The sequence below is a fragment of the Coturnix japonica genome, chromosome 23 (genome assembly GCF_001577835.2).
Source record: "Coturnix japonica isolate 7356 chromosome 23, Coturnix japonica 2.1, whole genome shotgun sequence".
NCBI classification, from domain to species: domain Eukaryota; kingdom Metazoa; phylum Chordata; class Aves; order Galliformes; family Phasianidae; genus Coturnix; species Coturnix japonica.
Genome location: NC_029538.1, coordinates 1505824 through 1533739, shown reverse-complemented (window position 1 = coordinate 1533739; position 27916 = coordinate 1505824). Strand labels below are relative to the sequence as shown.

General features: G+C 50.9%; 1 protein-coding gene across 3 annotated transcripts; it reads right to left on the bottom strand.

Annotated features, from left to right (window-relative positions):
- Positions 1-111: 111 nt before the first annotated feature.
- Positions 112-27513, bottom strand: LUZP1 (leucine zipper protein 1). 3 transcript variants are annotated; one of them, XM_015883409.2, is made up of 4 exons: positions 27365-27513; positions 5627-8858; positions 3371-3535; positions 112-2637 (listed from the first exon to the last, which is right to left on the bottom strand). In XM_015883409.2, the coding sequence occupies exons 2-4, from the start codon at positions 8756-8758 to the stop codon at positions 2596-2598; spliced, it is 3339 nt and encodes a 1112-aa protein (XP_015738895.1). In that variant the 5' UTR covers positions 8759-8858; positions 27365-27513; the 3' UTR covers positions 112-2595. The 3 variants fall into 3 exon arrangements, with proteins under 3 accessions (XP_015738895.1, XP_015738897.1, XP_015738896.1); XM_015883411.2 differs by having other exon boundaries at positions 112-2634; XM_015883410.2 differs by lacking the exon at positions 27365-27513 and adding an exon at positions 23394-23846.
- Between the last annotated feature and the right edge of the window lie 403 nt (positions 27514-27916).

The following is a 27916-nucleotide window of genomic DNA, read 5'->3' as shown; positions in this document are numbered from 1 at the left end:
TGTATCTGAGGTTTGTCAGGTGCATCTATTTTGCCTGGGGTCTTTGTGTTCACCTGCACAGAACAAGACTGCCCCATTGCAGGGCGCTGTACGTAACACACCACAAACAGGTAAAAAGAGAAGAGTTTTATTGGTTATATACTGTAGAGCTGACAGCGTTCGAGTCAGGAGAGACATGCAGAACAGTGTGGTTACAACATGGCATGCAGACTGCGAGCACTGGGAGGGGGGAGCTGAGCAGGGGGGAGAGCTGCTCCCTTGGCTCTGTGGTTATGAAAATGTTTATTGCCTTATTGCCCTCTAACTAAGCCGCCCCAGCCCAAACCTATGTCTGCAAATACAAAAAAATAGATTATTATTATTATAATATTTATATATATATATATATACTTTTTTTTCCTCTTTAAAAATACATTCCATGCAGCCCCGAGCGCCGTCCCCCCCACCTGGGTCCTTTCCATCAGCTGCAGCAGCAAAGAAATGCCTTCGCTGCCAGCAGAGGTGGCCCTGGGTTGGGATCCCATGCTGTGCCAGGGGACGGAGCTGAGGGCTGCTCTGCAATGCTGTGTGATCCTCACTCCATCCACAGCACCGGGAGCAGAGCTGCACCCCCTCTGCTCTCCTGCAGAGCTGCTGGCTGTGTGGGATGGGTCTCCATCAGAGCGCAGTGGGGATGCTGCAGTGGCTCCTTTGCTGGCGCAGCAAATACATTTACACCTTTGGAATTGGACCCTCGGGTCCTCTAAAAGCCCGTTATATTTATATGCTAAAATTACAAATATTTCTTCAGTGGTGGCAATATTTACACATCAGACTATTTTACAGGAGAAAAGAGAAAAGAAAAAGTGTGCAATTTTGAGTCACAACACGTCGTGTTTCCTGAAGTCATCGCTATCGCCGTACAGTCAGCTCCTATTGCACTCGCCATGACGTGGGGCAGAGCCCCTCTCTCCATCCTTAGGTTCTCCTCCTCCTCGGACTGAACCGTGGCACAATGAGGTCGGGTGGCACCTCTGAATACAGAGCTTGGAGCCGAGGGTCTGTGCTGCAAAACGTGGGGCTGGCAATGGGGAGCAGCAGCTTGGAGCCGTCCTCCCCTTCAATGTGGTGCTCTCAGATGGTGGAACGTCACCTGTTTTAAGCATTTCAGGACCAGCATTGCAGGTAATGCAGCACATAGAACAGCAGAGCTTCCATTGCTTTCAGTTCAGCTGTTGGGTTTGGGGCTGGTTTGTTACACCAGCAGCTGCACAGTCTTCTCCTCCCACCCCACAGAGCAGTGGGAGGGAGCACGTGATATAATTAAACCTAATTTAGGTTGATTAGAGCTGCCCCAGGACTCATTTAAAAGCCTTTTTGCCTCATGGGGCATCCTGCTGCAGCTTGAAATGGAATAAACTGAAATGCCTAAAAAAAAAAAAACCCCACAGATTTGGGATAACATCTAAAAATGCTGGGAGGAAACCAGAAGTTTTTTTTCGTGCCCCCAAAAATAACCTTTTTTCCCCCTCCAGCCCTGCTGGGAGGAGCAGCCCATGTGGGTGGATGGAGGGGGGCATAGAGCTGCTGTGGTGTGACATGCGGTTCCCCTCACCTTATGGGTGTGTGGAGCTGGGGGGTGACCCCAGCACTGCTGCCATCTGAGGTTGGTGGTTGTACTTACTACCTGTACCCAGGTCCCAGGTGGGGCTCCTGAGTGGTGGGGAGCAAGTTTGGGGCTGCCCCACAGCCATCTTGGAGCTCAGTCTGGGGTCCAGTCCTGCTGCTTCCCCTCTTTTTGGAAGGAATAAGGACATCCTTCTCCAAGCAGGAGAAAAGCTCTCCTTTCTGCATCCCTTGGATCTCAGCAGCTCAGAGCCAGCAGTGGAGTTGTTGCCATGCAGCACGATGGCCATAAGCTGTGGGTAAAAAGCCTCCCAGCGTGGGCCCAAACCAGGAGCAGATCTGCTGCTGTGGGGTTGGTGCAGTGATCACTGAGCATCAGAGCTCAGCTGCTGGCAGCAGACCATGCACAGCGATAGGGACAAAGCTGGTCCTGAAGCTGTTCTGCCCTCCTGCCCTGTTAGTGTGTCAAACAACCAGAGAGCACTTTTTTCGCCCACCTACAGCCAGGAATGCAGGTGAGTGTGACCAGAGGAAGGTGTGGTTTGCACTGGAGTTCGTGGGCTCCTGGAGGGGCTGAGTGCTGCATAGGGCAGCCATTCCAGCTGCAGTCACAGGGTACACCTACATCTCATCTTATGTGGGTGACTGGTGAGTTCTCTCTGGTCCAAGGAGTACCTTCGTTCTGTTTGAAAGCATGGCTGGTACACAAGTCTATGTTTCCATACGGAGACAGGGCTGTGTCCTATGGAGGAGGTGAGGATTGCAGGTACAGAGGTGAGAAGTGGGAGTCCCCTGAGCAAAGTCTCCGCAGCTGCCTCTTCAGCAACGAGGGAAGAAATTCACTGGTAAAGCTCTTGTACCTCACAAACGGTGTCAGAAAACTGTTTTCTGGCTGCGTGAAGCTTCTGGAGAGGTTCCAAACAGACGTGACACCCGTGAGCTCAGTACAGTCCTGTCTCTCAGTGTTGGTTTGGTGGAAGGGAGCACAGCTCATCTCCGGGACGTCGGCCGACCAACACGGGAAGAACCACCCTGCAAGTGAACCCACAGCATCACAACCTGCCAGGACCTGGGGCTGCAGGGACAGGTACTGCAGTCACCATCAGGTCCCACAGCCATTGGGACTATGGGCAGTGGGGCTGTGGGGGGAGGATGGTGGGAGGAGGAGTCTGGCTCTCTCATGGTTTACAGTGGAATAAGCCCAAGGCAGACTGACCCATCCCTCACATGCTTTCACCATCACCTTTTCTTTATGTAAGCACACTCGGCACCTGTTGCTATGCTGGTGATGTGGGAAGTGCAATGAACAACCCCTGCCAGCGCTGCTGAGATGGAGCCCACCTGCCATGGGCTGTCTGCAGGGCACAGCACTGATTGCAGCAGTGCAGGAGCACCAGCTGACAAATAACAGCGTGTTACACTGACCTGAGCTCAGCCAGGCTTTTATTTGCTGTCACTTCAGACCACGCAGTGAAAGGGAGTCCCTGGTTATCCAACACGACGACCCCTCGCTGCCTGTTGCAAACCACACTGCTGCGAATAACTCAGGGTAGAGCTTTTTATTCTCTAGGTGAATGACTCTAGAATAAGACACTACTTTCTTCCCCATTATAGGCAATTAGTAATTAATGCACTCCATCTCTGGGAAGCATTGCTCTCCAGAGAGATTCACCCTGATATGGACAAGCCAGTTGTGTTACAGGAGGTCGGGTCAGAGTTTGGCTTCATGCCTTTGAACTCCCATTTCTCCCTGCATCTCACATACCTGATCTTCTGCCTGGAGCCCTGGTGGGGTATTGGGGCTGGACGTGGGGTCCTGCAGCTCCGAGGGGGGGACCGCCCTTCTCCCCACTGTATCAGCCTGTGAGAGGAACTCGGAAGAGCCGTACTGTTTCCTTCTGGAACTGGAGACAAACTCCTTGCTTTCATCCTGCAGGAAGAGAAACAGGAGAATTGGAACTCAGTGTCTGTGGCTCTGGGTTCCCCAGCCCTGACCTGCAGTACAAGGTCATGTTTCAGTTCCCTTTGGCAGGTGGATGGAGGATGTCCTCATCTAACGTCACCTCCCAGAGCCTTGTTAAATCCATCCCATAATTTACAGCCTCAAGTTCTGGCTGCTGAACCCTCTGCTCAGCCACGAGCACACACAGGGCTGGGTTCAACCGCTGGGCCCACAGCACTGCAGGCAGGAGAGCCAGGAGGGGATGTGGGCAGCAGGAATTCCTTGTGTTGACTGAAGCAATCTCTTATTAACTGTGAGTCTGAGCCCACAGGTGAGGGGCAGCTGGTCCTGAATCTGTTTTATTGGCACAGGACCCCCATTGGACCCACAGTTTCTGCCTTGGGGCCATTTGGGGCAGCTGTACCTTCTGCTGTGAGCTCCCTGGGAACAGCAGATGTCAGTGCCTGTTATCGCCATCACTGGGCTGGAAAACCTCGTCTGATGGCTCTGTCACACACAGGTTCCAACATGTTGTAAGGCACATCACGTCACCATCACAATGCTACGGAGCTCCCTGTGATGCTGAACTCACCTTTTGCTCAGGGAAATACAGCTGCACTCACGTGGGACAAAAGGCCTTGGGGGAACTGCACTGTGAGGGATGGAGGACAAAGCTCAGCCCTGCTCCTGTGTGCCTGGAACAGCAAGGAAGGGAGGCATCCTCTACTGTAACGATGCTTGATGAGCCTGGATGGCTTCCCAGCAGGTGGGCACCTCCTGTCTGATGGAGCAGCTGCCTTTGGAGGGGGCTGGGTCAGCACAGAGGAGCTCCAAGCCCTGGAGCCGCTGACACCATCAGTCCATGGGGCTGCTCAGCTGTGCATTCTGCCCCCAAAGGCTTTCACAGGTGAGGAGCTCGGGGATGAGCAGGCAGACAGATGCCTCTCCCAGCTGCCAGCAATGGGCTGGGGTGAAGCTCAGCACAAGGGGCACCCATCACTGACAGATCAGCTCTCTCTGCTGAGACCTGGGCAGTGCTATGTGCAGCTGGGGACACAGTGCCCTGCAGCCTGAGGTTGGCATGCAGTATGTTGATATCCAGCACCCCATGACTCAAAACTGACTTCATTATCTGAAACATAGAACCCAAGGGAATAATAGCAGGAGGTGATGCATCTCCACAGCCTTCTCTGGAGCTCTGGCTGCACCTCAGCCCCAGCACTGATCCTACAGCATTGATCCTACAGCACTAACCCCAAGCAGACCCCAAAAGAACTGCTGCTTCTCTGTCTTGCAGCGTTGCTCAGAGCTGCTGCTGCATTACACAGCTCCCTTAATTGCTTATTTATGTTAGCAATAAAAAAATGAAGGATGAAATTCAGTGAAGCAGCAGAATCGCAAGGAGGGAAAGGAGGGACCTCTTGAGCTGCAAGGCAAGTTTGTGGTTTGCCACTCCTGGCCAGTGGGAAGACTAGGGCTGTCATGCTAAAGGAGATCTGCCTGGACTCATGGAAGAGAAGTCCAACAAGCCTGTGGCACATGAGGATCTATGGCCAGGGAGGAGATATCACCTGGAACCTCACTCCTACAGGTGGGATAGAAACAGGGCTGTACACACGAGCCTCCATCACCTGCCTTAAGCACAGGGGGGGATGCCATTCCCCAGTGCTCCCTTCAATACAGATTTGGGTTGTTCACTGAGGCTGATGAATGCCAACCACCAAGTCTTTGTTCTCTAATGGATTAATGACCAAATGTATCTGGAAGGCCAACCTGCACACTGCAACGCCAGGCAACAGACACTCCGCAAAGCAAATAATACAAATGCTTCTGGCTCCGAGTTCTGGCTCTGGTTCTGCATGTGCAGCCCTTCCTACACAGCACTACCTGAGGGACACCCCTACTCACGTCTCACCTCCCTATCTGGAGTGCCACTCCAAGCTGACTGCCATGCAAAGCCACGCTGAAAAGCACAGCACATCCTCCACCTGCTGGACCTATCTGCTTTGATCTGGGCAAGACCAAATAGGTAATTAAGTAATTATCACACGGCGAAGAGCGCGTAACAGGGACACTCACAGGTAATGTGGTGCGGTGCCAGGGGGAAGCCGTGGTGGGATCACTGGTGTAGTTCCTGCGTGTCAGCAGTTCGGATGCACTTAAGTTACTTTTGGTCCTTCGGGAGCCCATCTCAGGGGCGTTCCAGGAGTTGGGGGTGGCACCGCTCCTCGCTGAGCTCTGCTCCATGGAGTTTGTTCGTGTGCTGTTCCCTTCCATCTCTGAGAGATCCACTGAAGACCTGCATGTGTTTGTAGGGCTGGGAGCTGAGTTTTTCTCTGTTTTTATTTGAGAGTCCTCCAGGGAATGTAAGCCTTGCCTTGTCCTCCAGGAGCTTCTCAGAGTGACGTGTTTGGTTTCAGATGAGATGGACTCTGAAGAGCCGTGGCTCCTGGAGCTGGCTGTGTCCAACAGGAGCTCAGTGCTCTTCTCGGAGGGCTCAGAACTCTTGATCACAATGCTGCTCCTGGAGACCATTGTTTCTGTTCTACTTCTCAGCACCGCATCTCCAGTTCTGTCGGCCTCAGATAATTTCAGGGCATTTCTATTCACTGAGACCTCAAAAGGTTGGGGGAGGCTGTTCGTTATCGGGGTGGGTTCATTTGGAGCAACCCTGATGTTGCTGGTGGTGATATGCCTTTCCTTTCCTGCCGTGTCCGTGCTGGGCCTTGGAACTGTTGGCTCAGAAGGGAAGATGGTGATACTGCTGGTCATTTTATTTGTGACCGCTTTAAAAACAGACTTCTGCTTTTCTGACTCTGTCTCGGTGACGGCTCCTCCCATGATGGCCTTCATGTCCTTCTCCACAATGGCAGGTTTAATGATGGCTTTGGATCTCAGAGCTTCTCTTGGGCTGAACGACCTTCTGGACTTCAGTCCTCCAGTGTCGGCATCTGATGGTTTCACACACTTAGAGGAGTCCTCATCCTGCACAGCACCTTTGTCATTTTCAAAGAGAGATGCTCTGTAAACTCCCCTGGAATTAGAGAACTGCTTGGAATTGGTTTTCTTCCTTGGCTCAAACTCCGACGGAGTGTTTGCTTTTTTACTCCTGCCTGTTTCTTCGTCCGAATTAAGTTTCTCATGACTACTCTGGATGGTTTTGGAGTCTGCTTTTAAACCAGCATTTACGTGACCTGCTGCTGCATTCTGCTCTGCATCTTCCTTAAGGATCTGCAAAATATCCTCCTGACTCCTGGAGCGATGCGAGCGCTTCGTTAGCGGTGATGCTTTCAAGCTTTCAAGTGACGCATCTGTGATTTCCTTTTCCTGGGGGGCAATGGCTCTTTTAGCCCTTCCCTCCAAGGGCTGTCGGTGCGATGCAGTCAAAGCATTTGCTGCTTCTTCTGCCTTAGAGCCAACAGAGTCCGACTCTGCTGCTGTGATGTGGCACCTGTATGCAGTGGCCACGCCATTGGGAGAGGCGCAGTGCCCCCTGCTTTGCTGTGTGTCCCCCATGGCATCGCTCACCTCACCCTGATTTGCCTTCAGCTTCTCAGCTAATGAAGCCACCGATTCCCCTCTACTTGACTTTTCATCCCGTGTGTCTGCACCAGTTTGGCAGCTGCCGCGAGTTGCCTGAGATGGTTTTTCAGCCTTGGATCTCAAGTCACTAACGGGTTTGGAAGGTGCTTTCCAAGATTTCTGCTCGTGAGCAGCAGGGGGGTAACGGCTGAGGACAGAGGGCTGCTCTTTGGATCTCTTCCCCTCATTCTGCGTGAAGGAAGATTCCTTCTGACCGGATGAAAAACTGGAAACCAAACATTTCTCTTCCAGTCTTTTCATATCTGTTGCAGTAGCATCTCCAAGGGCAGCTGCACCCGATGACTTTCCTGCTTTCCTGCTCATTAAGCTCGGGCTGGATGTCTGCTTACCACCATGGCCAGAGCTGTCATTGCTGAAGGAGAAATCTCTGTTTCTCACTCTTTCCCGGCGCTGCTGGGGCGAAACCTCCCTTGGTTTGTGCTTGGCAGCTGTGAAATCTGCTGCAACAACTCTGTATTTAGCTCTGTCATGTTTCCCCCTGCTAGAGAAACCTGCATCTTCATTTTCGACCTCTCCGTTTTCCAGATCTTTCTGTTTCTTTATCTGCATCTTTATTTCCTCTAATTGACCAGTGAGAAGTTTGTTTTTATTCTGCTCGCTCAAATAACTGTCTTGCAGGTCGTTGTTTTTGGCTCTCATTTTTTTAAGCTCTTCTTCTAAGGATTCAAAATGTTTGATCTGAGTTTTAAGCCTCTCGATTTCTTGGGTGAGATCTTTCACTTTGTTGTCTTCCTGATTTTTATTCTTTTGGTTTTCCGCTTTATTCCTGCTTTCGTTTTCTACATGTTTCAGGTAATCTACGCTTCCCTTCCGCCTGGTTTCTTTAGAGGGCAATGCAGAAGTCAAATCATCTTCAATTCTCAAATCATTTCTATCCAGGAGATTATTTGATGACCTTTCCAGCAGGTTGGATGAGTTTCTGGTCTGATCGGCCCTGTTCAGCTTATTGTTTTGCTCCAGTTTCAGTGTGAGCTCCTGGATTATTTTCTCATTCTGCTTTTCTCTCTCGTTGAAATGTTTTCTCTCACTGATAAAGCTCAGTGCCAAAGACTTCAGTTTCTCTAACTCACCCGTTAAGCTCTGCTCCGTTTTATCCATCCTTTCTTCGGATGCTTCGAGTTCTTTCACTTTCACTCGGAGCATTTCTAACTCCGTAGATATCTTTTTGGTCAAATTCCTTTCTTCGTTGAGGCTCAGACACAGCTGTGTGCAGTCGTTCTTGCTCCTGCCAAAGGCCTCCTCCAGTTTCTCCAGCTCTGCCATTCTCTTCTGCAGATGCTCAATTTCCGACTTCAGCTCTCGAGTCAGGCTCTCCTCCTCTTCGAGCTTTTCTTTCATTAACCTGCAAAGCTCTTCAGCCTTCTTAATTTCCTCATCCTTGCCTTCAATCTTTAACACTCTTTTCCTCAGGGCTTCGATGTCAGCCAGCATGCTGGAATTGCTGCCTTCTGCCTGGATCACTTTGTCCTGGAGCTCAAGCAGTTCATCCTCTGCTTTCTGGAGGTTTTTCGTTGCTTCCTCCAGTTCATCCAGGCGGCGACTAAGACTCTGCAACTTGAACCTCAGGTGCCGATTGGAGGTCTCCTTATACCCTGTAAATTCTGCCATGTTTATTTTCTGTTCCTCTGAGATGGGAGCTTGGCTGATTCCGAGTGCTTAACGCGTGTTCCTGGTTTGTAATACTTCCTTTGAAGAGAGGCAACTCAACCTGAAAGAAACAAAATGCTTAACGTGAATACGAGAGCTCAGAATACATGTTTTCTCACAGTATAATTTAACTGCAAATATTTATGTCTTATTTAAACATGTATCTGAGTGCCAGTTAGGGACAGCTGCTGCCAGCCAGCACTGCCCATCACTTCCAGTACCCATCACTTCCAGTACCCATCACTTCCAGTACCCCTCCTGCAGCCCACGTCACTCAGCATCCAGCATTACCTGAGCTGCAGCCACATCCTGAGGATGCTGTGTCATAAAGGTCTGAGTTTCTCCCTCCTCTTTCAGAAGCTGTCAGTGCCCTCAGCTGCCACCCACTCGTGCACCCAGCAGGCAGCAGCTGCAAGCACTCACGCTTTCTACTCCCTGTTGCCAGGGATAAAGAGCAGCAATTTCAACACATTGGCAAGAGGTGATGCAGTAAATGCAATTCTCTTCCCAGCTCAGAGCCGGCAGGGCAGGGTTAGTGAGAGCTGGGGACAATGTGAGTGGGCCAGGACAGCTGATGGAAGGACAAGAAGTCCCCTCTGACTGTGGGCATTAACACTGAGCCATCCTGGGCTTGAGATGGATCCCAACTATGCATTGCACGTACAAGAGCTTAGGTAAGCACACAGAATCATCAAACCAGAGAACAGATGGGTAAGAAGGGACCCCACAGCTGCCCCAACCCCTGCCATGGGTTGATTACCAGACCAGGCTGCCCAGGGCCCCCCTCTATGGCCTTGGGCACCTCCATATCTCTCTTGTACTGAACACAATACTCCAGATGGGGCCTCACAATGGCTGAGATTACAATCCCCTCCTGCCACTGCCACCCCTATGCCGATGCAGCCCAGGGTACTGTTGGCCTTCTGGTCTGAAGGGGAGGTGACTGCAGCTCTCAGACCCTGGCTCAGCAGTCTGCCTCCAAGCAGGACGTGGCTCCAGCATTTCTGCTGAAACTCCCCGCAGAGGAAACACTCCGGAGTTTCCTATTTCACAGTGCCAAGAGGTGAAGAGCAGGATGTGGGGAGGAGACAGCGCCGGGAAAGGAGACTGCAGTGCCCCAGTACAAAGCCTTTGATCGAAGCTGATTCATTTCCTGATGGGTAGAGGGGCCTGCAATGCAAACAGGGACCCACAGCACATAGCGGGCACCCACCACACACCCCGAGCACCTCCTGTGTGTAGCACACAGCCTGTAGTCCTTCTGCTGAGGGACAACTCAGACCACAAAGGCCACGTGGCCCACGGCTCTGCTGAGCGGCCGACTCCTTCAGTTGCAAACAGGAAAGGCTGCTCAGCTCCAGGCAGGATCCCAGCAAGAAACGTCACCGGAATGTCGCAGGAAAGGACAAAGCAATTTCACAGTGCCCTAAAAAACAACAAGTGTTCCCGGCGTGCCTTGGAGCAGGGAGTTAATGGTTAACGCCATGCCAGGAGCTGGTCAGGAAGCAGCTCAGGCTCAGCAGCCACTGTCAGGACATGGGCTTGGGTGATGGACTCCCAGCAGTGCCTACGTGTTGACCTGGAGCTGATGGGAGTCTCCAAGAGGGCACAGATTGCTGGGAAGGGACGTGCTACTGTAGGTGAGCCACCCTTAAACTGACTCAGTTCCTTTGTTAAACTGATTCAGTTCCTCGATGAGCTGGTTCCTGCAGAGCTCGGACCTCCTTCGGTCCAATTCTGCATTTGTTTCACCTGTATCCTCTCTTCTCTTCTAGTCTGTTCCTCTTCTGCTCTTCCATCTGACGGTATCCGCTGTTCTCCCTTTCTCCTCTTCTGCTTTTCTCCCTTACCTGTATCCTCTCTTCTCCACTCCTACTTTTCCATCTTCTCTATACGCTCTCCCATTCTCCTCTTCTATCTTCCAAGCATTCTCTCTTGTCTTCTCATTGTCATCTGTCTCACCTATATCCTCTCTGCCTTTATTTTGCTATTCTCCTCTAGTGCATATCTTTCTTAACTATATCCTCTCTAATCTTCTATTCTGCTCCTCCTCTAAATTCCTTTCTTACCCAAATCCTTACTTCTCCCCTCTTCAGCTCTTCTATTTTTCTGCTTTTCTGGGTCCCTGCATCTATCTTCCTCTTCTGTTGTTCTTTCTTACAAAGCAAGGATGTATCAGAGGTTTACATGTATTGTAGTGAGCTTCCCCGGGGACAGCAGGATCCTTCAAATCTTCAACTACACTGGTGATGGGCTCTATGTGTTAAATAAGCACAAAGAAAATGAACCTATTTGGTCCTAAGAGAAAAGCTGAGATTTCTTGGCTTTAACTCACACTACTACAAAGTTTATAGATGAGAGTTGGTCACATCCTGCAAACAACAGCGTATTCAGAGGCCATTCATTCATTTCATTCTAAGAGCACCTTCTAGAAGGCTTCAGATCATGTGCCCCAGTTCCCTACACCTATACACCTTTATCAAAGACCTTCTAGTTCTTTATATTATTAATAAGTCCCAAGCAGCAAAGCTTGCATGCCATCCTTGGAACAATCAGCCTCTATCAATAGGGCATTTTGACATGATTTCTACCCTACTTTGCATTTCTCTTTTAATAGGCTTTAGTGTGGAGAAATCTCCAAGAACAAAGGGCTGCTACAGCCCACCTATTACTTGGAATCCATAGATCTCCACCTGCAAAACCCACCATCAAACTGCACAGTGGTGGTGCTCAAAGCATGCAGTAGAGCAAGACCTGCTTTCTCAAAGCAATCTGAAAAGCAACAAGTCAAAAGATGTACTGAATTGTACCATCCAAAAGGGAGGATACGGCACTGATACATGCAAATAAGCAGCCAAAAAGCAAACAAGATTTACAAGACAGTCCAGCTTAAATCAACTGCACCTGAACTTAAATGGCGCATTCACACCTTGAAAATCGTATTTGCTGCTTAAACATTCTCATAAATCTGGTCTCTAGCTGATTTGGTATGATGACATCCCAAGAGTAAGCAGTATGAAAAGGACATAGAGCCACCCATAGGACATGGTCCTTATCTATAGGGCCAGGCTGTGGTGCCCAGTGCCAGGACAAGAAGCAATGGGTACAGACTGGAACACAAGTACATCTTTGAGCAACCTGGAACCTGAGCTGTATTTAAGCGTTCAATAATGAATCCCTAGTGCTTTCCCTCGGGAGCTGATGGTGCTTAATGTCTTTATAATAACCTAGATGATGTGACAGTGTGCTCTCAGCAGGCCCATGGCTGATTGCAGCCTGGGAGGTGGGGGATAAGCTGGAGGGCTGCTGTCCAAGGACCAATTTATTGTCACCACTGGTGTGGCCAAACACTGGCAATGGGTCCCTGAAGGGTTGTGACATCTGCATCACTGGGAGGTATGCTGAGCTCCACACCAAGCCCTGGGACAACCAGAGCCCACCAAAACTGATGCAATTTATTACCAATGACCCAAGAAGCTCGATGTGTTTACCTTAATAAGGGGAAGAAAAAGACTAGAAGCAACATCTACAAAGAAATTTGTATCTGCCAGAGCTCTTCTACCATGTCTTCAACTGCTTACAACGCCTGGACTCACACCAGTGCCTGCAAACTAAACCTAAACAGAGGACAAGTACAAATAAATGCACATTTCTAAGTTTATTCAAAGTTTCTAAGGCTGATGGGAATTAATGGAGATAAAACGTGATCTGTGGTGGCTGTTTGAAGTTGGTCCTGCTTTGAGAGACCTCCAGCAGCACTGCCAGCCTGGAAAGGATACAGCAAAAGTTAGAGATGGTGGCAAACACAGTAAGGACAGCTCAGTTAAACAGAGCAGTATGAATCACTGATAAACTGAGGTCAGACGCTGCTGCTAACACACAAATGGCCACAGCAGAATTGCTACACAATAAGCCCATGCACTGCTGCAGCTCCAGGGACCGACCAGCAGGCACCACTCATCAGATATATAGAACTTGTCTTATTTTGAATGCAATACTGAGTGATGTATTTACATCCCATGTCTGACGCGCTTCAAGAACTGGGAGATAACCGTGTTTCATTTCAGGAACTGCAACAGAACAACTACCAAGGCAGACACACTGCATGTTAAAGGACTCCATCACCTTGTATGAGTACCTCTGGCACTTAACCTCTTACAGCACCCACCACTTCGAGGCAGTGGCACATCCCATACTCCACATTTCAGGCTTAGTCAATCCTAAAGATGAGAGAGTTACTTGTGCCTCAGCCTGCAGCCATTTTTACATTCATTTCTCCTTGAAGCTGGAGCAGCTTTCAGTAGTCACCAGAGAGCAGCACACATCACAGGCAACAGAAAGTCAACAGCTTCAAGCACAGCAATAATGGGAGCCAAGAATCACAATTCACCCCATTGCAGCTCGAGTCCTTGGGGGTACTCCATGCTGGCAGACCTGAGCTCTGCATTCCCCAGCTCACATGTGGTCCATTTAATGGGGAGAAATAGCACAGGGTTGTTGTCCACATTCTTCTGATGGAGCACACACCTGGTACTCCTCCCTCCTCCTCCTCCCCAGATGCTCGGGGTGAGCTCAGATCCTCCCCGCTCTATTTTCTGCTCAACTATTACTCAGAACACCCGTGGGAAGTGGATTTTTGCACAGAGCACAATGCTGGGAGTGTTTGTGCACACCTGGGGAACGGGAGCCTCAGGCAATGCTGGGCAGTCTGCAGTCACTGCAGGAGTAAGGACTTCACTACAGACACATCAGCAAAACAGGGCAGTGAGGGGATTCCAATCTGCAGCATCAAATGGCCAAACAGGTCGGGGGGGTGGGAAATGGATCAGGCTCCACTCTGACACATTTCCACCCAAAGCACAGGGCAGGTGTGTTGGCTGGAATCTGCCCTATGTGCAAAAGCATCTGCAGCTTTAACTCAAGGGTTTCTGGTGCTGCATATGTATGCAAGGGAGCGTGAACATGACGTGCTCCTCACCTAACACCTCACATAACCATGAACCTAACTTACTTCAAACCTAACTTCATTCTAACGTGTCACGTTCGGACGTGGTAACGCTCCTGATTGGTGTCTGTATCATCACTCAATGTGATCAGAGCAGTGGTGGGATTTATGCTCCCTGCCCCAGGGTGGGACAGGCTGGGAGGAGCGCAGTGTGTCATGTCTCATTTGTGAAGCAAAACATCACTGCCACTTATATAGAAAAGGGACATGGGTGTCACCAGCTGCAGCAGATAAGGATACTGTGGCCAGAGCCAGCTAAAGACGGAAGGAAAGCCTGTCTTAATTTGATTTTGCCTTTTATGAGCTTCTTCCAGCGTCTCATTCCTGACCCCACAGCACAACATGTAGACGTGAGAACAGGAGGAAAAAAACCACTCCATAAGAAAAACCAATATAAAATAAAAGACAGACTAAACAAGAACTAGTCAGAGCCCACCAGGACTGCGATGTGTCACTGCTCCTGCACGCCAGCCACAAGCATCCAGCACTGTGCTGGAAAGCAGCAGATGATGTGTTTGCTCACACAGTGTGTAATGGGGCACCCTGGGCCTCATTGAACACAAAGGAAGAACGTCAAGTGACCTGTAGGGATGTCTGCATTGTGGGGCACCCACTGGGTGCCCAGTGGAAGGATGTGCATCTGTTGGAAGAGGGAATTCTCAAAGCCACAACAAGAGAAACAATCTGGAAACGGTTTCACATTGACTAATGCAATGCTAGACATGTGAAATGATGAGACAGCGGCCAAAAATAACCACAGCGTTCAAGGAGAATAAAACAAAAACCCCGAACAGCATCTACAGCAAGTGGTGGGGACTGCAGCACTGCGGCTGCAGGGAGGATCTGCTGCGTCACTGTCACAGGGCTGCTGCACTCCAATCCCATCTCCTGCTGCACTCCTCACAATGCAAAATGACTTCCCCTGCCCCAGGAGCAGAGCTGGCAGCCTGCAAGGAGCAGAGCATTGCAGCCCCCTCAGCTGCTCAACATCTGGAGGTGCTCAGAGCACAGTCCCTGCTGCTTCCCCATGCCCAGCAGGGAACTGCTCTTCTCTGCACAGCTGCAGCTCTGCTTTTGCTCTCCTTCTAAATCCCCACGACATCCATGAGTCAAAGCTCACTGCAAGCAGAGCTGAGCAAAGCACCTTCCATAATGCTGTTCCTACACGAGCACCAAACCCAGCTGTGCAGTGCTCTTGCAAAGCCTCTCACTGCCAGGTATCAAAAGACGCCTTGCACATGAAGCAGGTAAGCTCCCTCTTTCAAGAAGCTCCACAATGCCCTTATATTTCAATTTAGCAACAATTCTTTTCTTTATGGGCAGGGGGGGATCGTGTCACACCGCAGGCCAAGCTGCCTTCCTCACAGCTCAGAGCAAAACACCCCATGGTGCACTGGAGGAAGATTCTTTTCCTCTTGGACTCAGTGCCCCATGCTGCTACTTGTCCTCAGAAACAGACCTTACTGTCACATCTCATTTCACAAACACCATGTGGGCACCTCTCCAGCACTTCACAGACCTGGCAGTGCAGCACTCTGCACGGGGAACGCGGCCCCAGCTCAGTGCTGCCTTTGGATGCTCTGAACCAGTAGATCTCTTGCTGTCTTCTCAGGCTCCTTTTTGTCCCATTCTGAACAGCTATCCAGGTTAGATAAGGTCAGTCTTGCCCCACAGTCAGGATTAACACTGAGAAATGCCATAACACATACAGGCTACAGCACCCCAAGGCATCAACCCAAGCAGTTTATCACCCAGCAGCATTTACAGAGCTGGGACCATACACCAAACAAGATCAACACTGACTACACTGCATCACTGTGCTCATTAGACACAGGCAACTTTAACCTCCACATTCTTAGCATTGTAGCTGAGAGCCACATATGCAATGAGGGATCTCCACCGGCATGCAAATTATAGGGTGTTGGGTGTTTCTTCACACATCATCTGATCCGTGGTATACTCTGCTCTCCTGAAGCTCTGCTGGGAGAACATCCAAACCAGCACCTCTGCAGAACCCGCTCCTTTCAGCTCTGGGAGCTTGACTGGCCAAGAGGCTGGAGATGTTTCCACACAAACTCTGTTGAATACGGGGATTACTGTGGTTTCCTCGCTTAAATCAATGCAGTTTGTCAGTAGTGAAAGGGAAGTTTTGTAGCTCCTTTACACCCATCACAGGAACAGCTTGGGGAGGTGCCATCGCTGCTGCCTGTGCTGCACTACAGCGTCTGCTGCACCATCTGCTTTATGCAGAAACCAAAGCACAGGCAGGCAGCCAGCGGGTGTGGGTGCTGCCCCTGGCACACAAATGCCATCCAACGAGCTGCCAGCTCCCAGCACAGAACAAACACTGGGGAAGAGCAGAGCTCTGGATAAAGGAAGCATGCGGGGCCATGCTCCCATGCAGCAGGAAGCTCCACGTCACCCCCAGGTTGTGTCTGAAGCCAGGACAGCAACGTGCCATCAGGGTCACAATGAAACACCTGCAACTCTGTTCTCTGTGCATCCATTTGAGAACAACTGATTTCAAGGATGAAGCACAGGAAGAGTGAAATTGCATCAGAAATCTCCAAGAACACCCTGAGAGCTGCAGCCACTGCCATCAAACCAGGCATTGATGCATCAGTTTCACAGCTACAAGGTCACACATCCCATCACTCTTTTTACTCTCTTTTTTATGTTTTAAGATAAAAAATTAAGACATCTTGTTACCTATATGCATTGAGCATATAATATATTTTATAAGCAGCCCAGGCAAGCCATAAGGTTGGACAGCAGAGCTGCCTTTCCCCTTGTCCTATCAATAAAAGACTAGGAAAGAAGTCTCTCTCCTCCTATCTGTAAGCTCTCATTGAGAACTGAAAGCCCTCAAGGTCTCCCAGAGCCTTCACATCTGCAGTCTGAGCACCCCCAGCTCCCTCAGCCCTTCTCCATAGCAGAGGTGCTCCTTTCCTTTGGGTAATTTTCAGTGCTGTTCTGCATACACCACTGACATAAAGGAGCATTTGGAACACAATGGCAATGCTCCAGAAGGAAAATAGCACTTTGCAGGTTTTTTTTTCCAGCTGGTCCACCCAAAGAGGCACCGTTTGATAGTCTATTGCAGGTCTGATCCCACCTGAGCCTCTGCTGGCAGCTAGTTAAGATATATAACAGAGATTATTAAAAGTATGGGGATTCGCTGATAGATGAGAATTACTTAGCCTGGAAAATGCAATGATTCAGGGGGAATATGACAGAGCTATAAAACTATGAATGGTTTGGAGAAGAGGGATAAGGATCAAGTATTCACTGCCTTTGTAATCACAACAAACAAGAAGAGATGCTGCTCCTTGTGATGCAGATAATTGTTGGACTCTGCCACGGGGCACTGGGTGCTCCAAGTTTATATTGGTTTGAGGCAGACTGATAAAGCTGTATAAGAGACATCACTTGAGGGTTAATAGATCTACAGGAGTAACACCCAGCTCTGTAATTGCCTGAGCCACAAAGAAGAGCAATCGGGACATACTGCAGATCTGCCCTGTATCCACCCAGTTCCCCAAGGCCCTGATCTTGGCCACAGCAGAAACACTGAGCCAGATACAGCTGTGGTCTGATCCACAACGTAATGGCTTCAGGTAGGGAAGGTGAACCCAGCTAATAAAGACAAAAGGAGAACATCTGTCCCACCACCATTGGGCACTGGGGGAAACAAGGCTTAAGGCTCAGATGGGAGCCATGGGTAGTGGCCCTTTACTGGTAGGTCTCTGCTCTCTTCAGTGTACTGGGCAAAGCAGAAGCTGTGTTCTGCTTCCTGACCTCTCCCAGAAGGAAAAGCCTTCTATCCCACATTGCACAACAGCACAGTGTGAAGAACAGGCTCATCTCACCCACACACTGGCCACAGCGCAGGGAGAGCTGTAAAGTGAGGGAAACCACAGCCAGGTCTGCTGGTAGATCCTCAGGTCCTATAGCTGTTACACGAGGTAACGCAGCTGACGTGCTCTTTTCCTTCCAGAAAGCTGGCTGTCTGAAATCCCGAGAGCAATGTATGCAGCCAAACAACCTGAAAACACAATGTGAAGGTGGACATGGGGAGCTCCACACATCTTCCCTTGTCATTCAGCATCTGCTGTGTCAGAAGGGCTCTGACTCAACACTTGCCTGAAGCACGGAGGCCCTACGAGGAGGCAGCAACTTCATGGAGGGAACAGTCATGTCCCAACTCAAAGCAAAGCTGTCAACAGGTTATTTAACAGCCTAATTTGCATTTATTTCTTTATATATTAAGCAGTTTTATGCCAACCTCAATGAACAAGACTCTGCTTATCTGCAAGAGCAGCACAAAATCCTGCTAACTTGCCTCAACATTCCCAAAGGAAAATGATCTGGAGCAAGGGAGCTTCTCAGCTCTAAAATGATGTGGTGTGTGGCCACACCACATTTAAGTTTAAAAGATTACTTAAACTGGCAAGAGTTACACCAGAGAGCTGAAGAAGCAGTAGGTGTAGGGCACCTGGGCTTCATTAAGGCCTTTGACACTGGGTCCCACGTGGATTTTCATAAGCAAAGTTAAGGAAACACAAGGATGAAAGGATGATGAGCAAACAAGAACAGCCAGTGCTCTCTGAAACTGCACCCTGGTTCAGTGCGAGAGACATCAGTCTTACCAGGCAGAGAGATTGTTAAGAGCTGCTATCAGAGATGAGCAGTCAGGGTGGACCAAAATACATCTCTGGACATGGTGAGTAATGGCTGTTGGGTTAAGACACAGCGTGAGCACAGAGTGATCTTCCCATTCATACATTTTCCTACTGCAACTCCTTTGCGGTGATCAGTTCAGCAGCCTCATTAATGATACAGAGTGGAATTGATCAGTTCAGCAGCCTCAGTAATGGAGCATGATACAGAGTTGAACGGAGACTGAGAAGGTAGAGATGCCACAAAGCTGAGAGGGATGGCAAGCCCAGAGTACAGCATCACCCTGATACACAGGAACAGCAGATCCAAGGCCAGGCTGAGCATCTCTCTGGGCCAAGTCCTGCCCTGTAGGCAAGGGACTATATACACCCTATATACATTAAGGCAAGTGCTGTACAGATGTCAGGAGAGGTCAACTTTTTTTTCTTCCCTGAGATAGGCCAGTAACCCTCAGGTCTGTGCTATAGGGCTGAGCTACACTAGAAGTGCCTTCTTACCCAGCCATCATCCAGAATGAGCAGGCAGCTCAGTGCTGCATTGCAGGCTGAACCACAGGGCTCAGCATACAGCTCAGTGCTGCTCTGTGCAGGAACAACTACAGCAGTGAGCACCCAGCACTGAAAGTAAGGGGAAAGGGACCAGCTCAGTCCCTTTGTCAAGTGTGAGGTTGGACTATGGCTGAGCTCTGTGCTGGAACAGCCCATCTCCTTGGACAGCATTCACATGCCCAATGTTCACCCCTTTTAAAGCTGTGCTGTCAGCATAAGAGTCCAGACACCCTTCACAGATTTAAATCGGTAAAAAATAGTGAAGGAATAAGAAAAAAGAATGAAAAAAGAAGCAGCCAGCACACAGACAGAGAATTGTTCATCCCATGCCAAGCTGCTGCCTCAGGCTGTGGATGAATGGCCCCTCAGAGCAGCCCTGGTTCTCCTGCACACCAAAGAGAAAGCTTCAGGATATTGCCCCAAGGCCAAGTGCTGTGTTCTCCCAATGGGAGAACAGGACAGTTTCCATGGAAATAAATAGCAGTTATTAATTTCAGAGCAGCCCAAGACAATCCCTCAGCCCAGGTAGACCAGCAGGTTGGGCACCATGGGGCAGATTGGGCCATGCCAAGGGGAAGCACAAAGCAGCACTAACAGCAGTGACCCATAGCTCAGTACAGTCCTCCAGCACTCCTCAACACCAGCAGGGTATTCAACATTATTGTCAGAATTCAAAACACATTCAAAGTTCTATCTCAGGTCTCCGGGAAGATGCTGTCACTGGGGGTTTCCCTCTTTAGGGCACACAGTCCCTGGCTGCCTGCTGACACCTGGTGTAAATCCAACACTCACAGACCCAGAACTCATTGCTTTCACCCATTTAGGGTACTGCACTGGGATGTCCAGACACCACTGCTCCTGCCCCAACCTGCTTTGGCAGCTGGAATGTGTAGGCTGGAGGAAGGCTGTAATCAGCAATAATTCAGGTGGAAGGCCATCCCGAAGAAGCCAGGGACGATGAATTAGGTAATGGGTGCAGCGGCTGTCACTCCCAGAGAAAAGCAATGTTTAAGACTTGGTTTGAGCTGTAACCTCCCTGCAGCAGGGCTGCCCTATGGGAGCCTGCATCAGCTCACACATGTGCATCCACCTGGCAGCGCTGCACAGCTCAGCAGCACAAAGCTGAGCTCCTCGGCTCAGCCAGTGGAGGAACATCAGGGGTTAATGGTACAGAGAGAGGAGGAGGAAGCGGTCAGCCATTTGAAACTCCTGTGGCATGAAGGCTGGGTTAGGTTACACCACTGCACCCCTGCACCAGCAGCATCCTTCAGCTGTGTCAGGGAGCCACCAGCACAGCAAGAAGAGCTCTGCAGCACCGTCTTCTATCTGCTGCTCCTTTTGCAATCCATAAAACCTACGCTCCACTTTAATAGATGATTTTGGCTGCTGTTCCTAAACCTCCCCTGCCTGCTCAAGGGCTCTGCAGCACAGCCCAGAAAGCCTCATCTCCACCAGGACCATGCAAAGCAGCAGGTAATGCTACCAGAACTGTGTGAAACAGTGAGCAATGCCACTGCGACCACACAAAGCTGCAGGTAATGCAACCAGGACCACACAGAGCAGTGGGAAATGCCACCAGGACTATGTCAACCAGCAAGCAAGGTCAATATGACCACGTAAAGCAGTGGGCAACACCACCAGGACCACAGAAAGTAGTGGGAAATGCCACCAGGACCACAGAAAGCTGCAGGCAATGCCACCAGGACCATGTAAAGCAGCAAGCAAAGCCACTACAACCACACAAAGCTGCAGGCAATGCAATCAGGACCATACTAAGCAGCAGGCAATGCCACCAGGACCACAGCATGCAGGGTAACAAGATGGGGCAGGAACACCAAGCAGATCTTCAACTGCAGGCAGTGACTCAAACATGCTGCAAAGAAAAAAAGAAAATAAAAGAAAAACCAAAAGAGAAAAGAAAGAGCAGCCATTCCTCCCAAAGTCATTTGTGCCAGGTTCACCTGGTGCAAAAAAAATACCCAACAAAACCAAAAAGGGTTTCAGAGCTGTTCAATAAAGGCTGGCTGGGCCTTTACTGGGACACACCAGGAATAACCTCTGAATCCTTCACCATCACCCAACACAAACCCAGGGCACGCTGATAACCCAGGACTTCCTTATGATGGCCCTGAGCTCACCCCCCACCCAGAGGTTTATGATCCACCTTTTCTGTTCACTGGCAAAGAGTGAAGTCAAACAAAAGGAAGGATTCAGGAGCTCATGTCACTCTCTTAAATGTGATTTATGCAATGAAGGCAGCTGGGTAGATTGGGAGACTCTAACAGGAGTCTTTTGTATTCAATTTACTGCTGAAAATACCCTCAGGTAACAAGAAAACCAACTAAATAAAATAACTTTTACAAACAGATGACAGTGGGATTTTTTGAAGGAACTTTAATGCCTCCGTGAGAGCACACTTGTAGCTGTTGTGACCTAAACCAATTCATCTCAATATTCATATTAGTATCTGAATAAGATGCTGCCTGCCCCATGCTGCAAACAGCATAAAAGAACGCAGAGATGCACACTGAATGGAGCAGCATTTTTGGAGGCATGCTGGTGCTTTTCCAAAGCAATTTATCTACTGGAGGGGTGATGGTACCCAGCACATTCCCCACAGCTTGAGGCAAATGGGGATCCTGGGGTCCCTGCTTCTCTTTGGAATGGGACTGCTGGGATTCTCCTTAACATAGGAGAGGACATGTGGCCTCTGATCCCTCTGCGCAGAAAGGTACCCGAGTTACTCTGTTAGCTTCATAGCTCACCCAGCTCCCGTAAGCCTCACATTCATAAAACCAAAGCTAAAAGGGCTCAAGATGCTCATCAATTCATGGTTATCATAGGAAAACTTTGTTTCAAATTTGCAGTTTCTTGCAACAAAACAGTCTGGATACGATACATCCTCTTGACAAGAAAGAGGCAGCTCCCAGGCTGCCTTTATGGCTTTGAAGCCCCCTGGCATCTGATGGACCACAAACAACAGAGGCCTGGGACAAAAGATGGACAAATTCCTTTGCTCTCGAAGCACTCACGCTCCCACAAGCATTACACAAGATGCTAATGAGAGAACGGGCAGGCTTCATGCCAAGCATTAATTTCTCTGAATCCAATCCTATAAGACCAGAGCCAAGAGAGGACACGTGCTTTTCTCACAAGAAGCAGAGAGTGACGAACCAAACCTAATCCCAGATGGGAGCAGAGGGTCTCCTTCCAGCATTGCTGCCAACCACACACAACCCCCACTTTGCTCTTTCTGTGTCCTCTTTCCCTTTGCACTGCCTGGGCTAAAGGACGGATATTCCACAGGAAGGAAGGACTGCCTTGGCTGCACTGAGATGGGACCACATGGCTTCCTGCCTCGAGCTGCTCCTTTCTACACAGAAGAAGTGGAAAAATCTGCACTTTCTGTCTCATCTAGGTTGCTAGTAAGGTGGTGAACTTCACCCCAAGCCCCACATCACCTAGTCCAGCTCCAAAGAGTGCTTCTATCAAAACTGAGAGGTGAGCAGTGCTGATCCACTGGTGGGGGATGAGGAGGCAGTTCCTGCTGCAGAGAGCTGCAGGAGGGGGCTCACAGCCCCAGGAGGGATGGGCAGAGTGCAGGACCTTCCCCCACCCCCCAATACCACCCCCTTCCCTTCCCAGAACTGCACAACAGCCACGGCAGACAACAGGAGGTGACTGTTTTTCTGCCCCCAGCAATTGCTGTCTGACTGCGCCCGTGCCAGTCTCACACCCACCTTTCACTCCTGGCTGCCAGGAGCTCACTTTTACTGCCTGAGTTCTGCAGCACATGAGGACCCAGCCCCCAAATCCCCTCTCCAAATCCCCCCCCCCAAAGCAGGCTGCAGCATTGCTCTCGGTCACCTTCACCAACTCACAGCTTCAGAGCTCTCGCATTGCTGACAGTCATTCTGCACTCACCCTCCCCTACACAGTGGATCGGTGGCAATTTGTTACAGGGAGCAAGAAGCTCTATTTCAAACCATTGCTATACTCTGCATAATGCAAAAATAAAACCCCAAACAAAACAATCTAAATAAAGGCAACTTCAAGAGAATTCAAGAGCTTGTGCAGATCCTTTACACCACACTCTATAACCAAATCTCAGAGAAACTTCAACACACAGCCACATTATACAGGATACTTTCATTTCAAGCCACTAAACACATGCAACAACAATAAAACAAAGCCAAACAGTGCCTACACATGATGTTACACCAGCAGTGAAGTGAGAAGCTTCATAAGGATTTGAACCCAGTTCAAATTCTCAGCCCAATGCAGCACTAAGAGGGACTTATCAGCACACAGGAATCATTGTTCCTCAGTAACAACAGCCATATTTCCAACTGATTCACACTACCTGAGGAATTAATGCTTTTTCGACTCCTTTCCAGATCCCAGGTCAGGATTCTCCTTTCTATTCCGGTAAATTCCACCACGATATCACGTGTAGCAACAAGTTCTTGAAGCGGTTTCGTCAGATTTTTTCCTTTAAGGTAACCCTCTGCGCAGCCACGTGAGGCACAGGCATCTATCTCAAAGGCACTGCAGTGAGATCAGATGATGGCATAAGCATGGAGTTCCTGCAGCCTCCTTCCAGCCCTTGAAACACAGCCTGTGATTCTCAAAGTCACCCAACAGGGCAGCCACAAGCCAGCGCTGCAGCTTATAGCCCAGGCAACACATAGAAAAGCATTCTACAGAAAAGAAATGTTGAGAATGGAGGTGAAAACAAAGCCTGACAGCTGCTGCTGCAGCACGGGAGGTTGCAGCACTGCAGCAAGATCCGCCGTTCCCAGCTGTGCGGTGCTGCATGCAGAGCTGACGCCAGCAAGCATCACACCAGGAACCCTCCCTGCACCACCTTCAGCTGCTTCACCTTCCTGCAGGCGTACTGTGCACTGTCAGGGGGAAACATGGTAAGTATAACATTCAAGGTAAAGACAAGCATAGAAAGGCCTGGGTTGAAAAGGATGACAGTGATCATCCAGTTCCAATCCCCTGCTGTGTGCAGGGTCACCAACCAGCAGCCCAGGCTGCCCAGAGCCACATCCAGCCTGGCCTTGAATGCCTGCAGGGATGGGGCATCCACATCCTCCTTGGGCAACCTGTGAACAGTGCGTCACCACCCTCTGGGGGAAAAACTTCCTCCTAAGATCCAACCTAAACCTCCCCTGTCTCAGTTTAAAACCATTCCCCCTGGTCCTATCACTATCCACAAATGGGTTTCCATTGAAGAGTTCCTTGAGCTTGTGTTCATTGTAACTGGTTGTGTAGAAAGGCTCATTTTCAGCTTAGGACAGAGCCATGAGTGATGAGCTGACCCGCTCTGTGCTGTCTGCATGCCCAGAGCTGGGAGTGCTGCTGTGACACAGGTCAGCCCTCTTGCATCGCCTCCTCCAGCATCAGACTCCTTCCTCTCCTATCATGCAGGCTGACACACGAGCCTCAGGCTCCAGGGTCTGTAATATTAACCAGCAAAGCTCGCTCTTACCCAGGGCTAAGAAAGCCTCGGTGCTCACATCCTCCTCCTTCTGCTCTGCTTTTGGCAGCGTGCACCAAAGGATGCATCTGGTCCCAGCCCCTAAAGGTTTCTGCAGGTGTCTGAGTGAGAGCTGTCCCACTTCTGAACTGGCGACCACAAATGTGGGTTTTCAATCACCACCACATTCACCATCTGCCCCTCACAGAACCACAAAGGTCACAAATTAAAACTGCAAACCTCAGAAGCAGCTCAAGTTAGTGATTTAATCTGAAACCAGGTGAGGTTTGGATCCTACAGCAGCCTGGGTTGTATGGGAGGTCAAACTATGACTTCCTTTACCACTTAAAAATCAATTAGAAATGTGAATACAGAACGGTGCTGACATCAGCAAAACATACAGCAGGATGGATGCAGCCTGCACTGTCCCCTTTGTGATGGGAGGGAGCAAAGGAGCAGCAGGGCAGCCTGCAGCTCACACAGAGCTCAACATATGTGAGCAGCTGCCCCTCTCACCTGGAGTACCAGTGGGTTCTGCTGACCCAAATTCAGCACAGCAGATCGGACCGCAATGATACGGCATTGAGAAGAAATGGCATTGAGGTTCATAGAACCTAAGGAAGCTCTGGCACATTGGGCCAGGTCTGTTGGGACCAAAGAGAAAACAAAACCCTCGTGATCCAGCACCAACATAACACCAGCCCTGCTTTACCAAGGAGGAAATAGGAACTGCTCGTGCACAGTGTGTGTGTGCTGCTGTGCACGGTGCCCAGGCAGGGCTGTTTGTTGCACCTGTGTATAGCACTCCACCCTGCTGAGGGTTAAAGAACAGAGGGCTGAACTGCCCTTCCAACCCCTAATCTCAGCAGATAAGTGCCCTGCAGGGCAGCATCACCACCAAAACCCATAGAGGCAGAGACAGAGGGAAAGCCAGGCCTAAATCAATTCATTTTGGTGGCTAAAATCCAATGGCACACATTGAGCTCAGCCATCTCAGAACACACACAGCTACAACTCACCATCAATCTCCTGAAACAAAAAGCCTCCTAGACAAGATGATTTGCTTCCCTCCAGCTTCACACTGACACCCAAACCATCCCATGCCGTGATGTGGCTCTGTTACACTGCATCACATTGGTTTTCTCACTGCCCACTGCCACCAGTGGGACAGAGATGGACACAACCACAGCACCAGGTTAACATCACACCATCACCCCTGGGGAAGAACAAACCAACTCAGCCTTGGCTGCAAGACTGTTGGATTTATTACTATCATTTCAATATTCCCATCTCCAGTCACAGATACTCATTTTAGAACAAGAGCCCTTTTTTGCTGACATGTCCCAGCCCGTGTTAAAGGGATAAATCCGGTCACCTCTCCTTGGAGCACAGGGCTGGTGAAGCACAAACCAGCCTGGCTGACCCGAAATGAAGCGAGGAAGTCTTAATGCTTATAGGATGATGAGAAAGCTGAGGCTGAATAGACACTCAGAGCCAAGCGTGGTTACAGAGGACTTCCTTCCACATCCCCTTGCCCTCATTTAGCCCTCCGGGAGCTCTCCCAGCTCTGCATTGGGTTCTGCTGTATGAGTACAGGACCCGGGGAGCACAAAGCCATCGTCACACAGCAGCTCCAACACAAGAGGGGAATCCATGCTGCAAACCGAACCATGGGCTTCATCAACCGCCCAACACAGGGAAGGCTGGTGGCTTTGGGCTCACACACACACAGAGGAATACTATCCCTGATCTGTTACTATTCTGTTTGTGGGTAGAAACATGTGTTTGCCAACAGGCACAGAACTGTGCTCCTTCCAAGTCCCAAATGCCTGATACAACTCCAGGGAGGTAAAATCACTTCTCCTTTGACCTTATTTCCCCTATTCCCAGCAGTGCGGGGCTGGGATGCTGCCCAGGCCCCTCCTGGGTGCTCCAGGAGCAAGAAAAACCCCCACACCGCGCTGCCATGACGAGTATCATCCCCGGTGATTTTAGCCATTAGTTCACAGCGCTCACACACCCATTAACACCCGAGCCAAGTGCGCCTCGTCAGGACACGCCGAGGAGTCGGGACGGTCACCTGAACGCGGGGCAGAGCGGCTTTAAGGCTTTAAATGAGTTAGAAAACGAAATGCAACGAGAGAGCGGCCACCGCCCGACACAGCGGCACTGCGGCACGGCCACGTGCGGGGTTTAATGCGCCTGGCGAAAAGAGCAGACTTCTCTAATGCAACGAGGGGAGGAAGGGGCAGCGCTGCTTAACAAAGGCAGAGGGAAAGCTCGCATGGAGCGAAGTAAGAGCCGAAGAGAACGTTGTTCAACGACACAATAAAGGAGGGCGAGTTTCGGAACGCAGCAACCCCAACAATTGACGGGAAAGGAAGTATGAGGACTTGCCGGAAATAAAGAGAGGCAAATAAATAAATAAAGCCGGAGGTTCGCTTCGCAGGAATCTCAAAGAGTGCGGGAACCTCCGAACGGCTCCGGGACAGCGGGACGAGCAGCGCCGGGCTGGGAACGGAGGGCGGCCAAGGGACGAAGGCGCCGCCGGGGCCGCTCCGTCTCGGCCGTGGCGAAGCGGCCGCTGGTGGAAGCTCGGAGGTCCCGGCCCGGCGGTTCGGTTCGGCCCGGCCCGGTCTCGCCCCTCGTGGTTCCCCCGCCGCCACGCCGCGGTTCCCGGCCCCGCTGGGCGCCGTGTTGGCAGCGCGGACAAAGCGGATGCCTCGAATTCCTCCCCACCCCGCAGCGCGGGGCTCCAACGGGCCGGGACCGCGGCACCATGCGCCGCCCGTCCGCGCTTCTCGCCCCAACCCGCCCCATCCCCGACCCCACCGGTCTCCCCCGTTTACCTGCTCCACGTCGGGGCCTCCGCTGGCGGCCGCCGGGACGGGCCGGGCTGGAGCAGCCGCGGCTCGGAGTGGGGCGGCCGCAGCCCGCGGGGCTGAGCTGGAGCGGCGGGTCCGGGCGCTGACAATGAGAGGCGGCCCCGGCGCCGCTACGTCACCGCGAGGGGAGCGGGGCCCGACGGGGCGGGGGGCGGGAGCGGCGATGCCGGGCGGGGCGGAGGTCGGGGGGCACGAAGGTACCGGCGGTACCGGCCCGGGAAGGAGTTTCGCCGCCGTCTCAGCCGGACGAGCCGCTCCGGGCACGGCGCGATCCGCGGGATCCGGAGTCGTTGGGAAAAGTGCGGAAGGAGTTTCGGCCATTTTGGGGGAAAGAGGGAACGAAGCGGGACGGAGCGGCGGCCCATGGGACGAACCGGGACGGGAACGGGGGCGGCTCGGGGCAGGAGCTCAGCGGGAGGAAGGAGGGGGAAAGGCGGCCATCGGCCCGTCCGGAGGTGCGGAGCTCCGCGGCCGTTCCCAGGTTTACCACGCTACTTCCAACCAACGTGGAGGGAA

What these genes read in the sequence shown, in the direction of transcription:
- LUZP1 (XM_015883409.2), bottom strand. Translation starts at nt 8,758, where the DNA reads ATGGCAGAATTTACAGGGTATAAGGAGACCTCCAATCGGCACCTGAGG. An exon ending in GGCACCGCACCACATTACCT is followed by an intron (nt 3,536 to 5,626) that starts GTGAGTGTCCCT and finishes CTCTTCCTGCAG; the next exon opens with GATGAAAGCAAGGAGTTTGT. An exon ending in GGCTCCAGGCAGAAGATCAG is followed by an intron (nt 2,638 to 3,370) that starts GTATGTGAGATG and finishes GTTCACTTGCAG; the next exon opens with GGTGGTTCTTCCCGTGTTGG.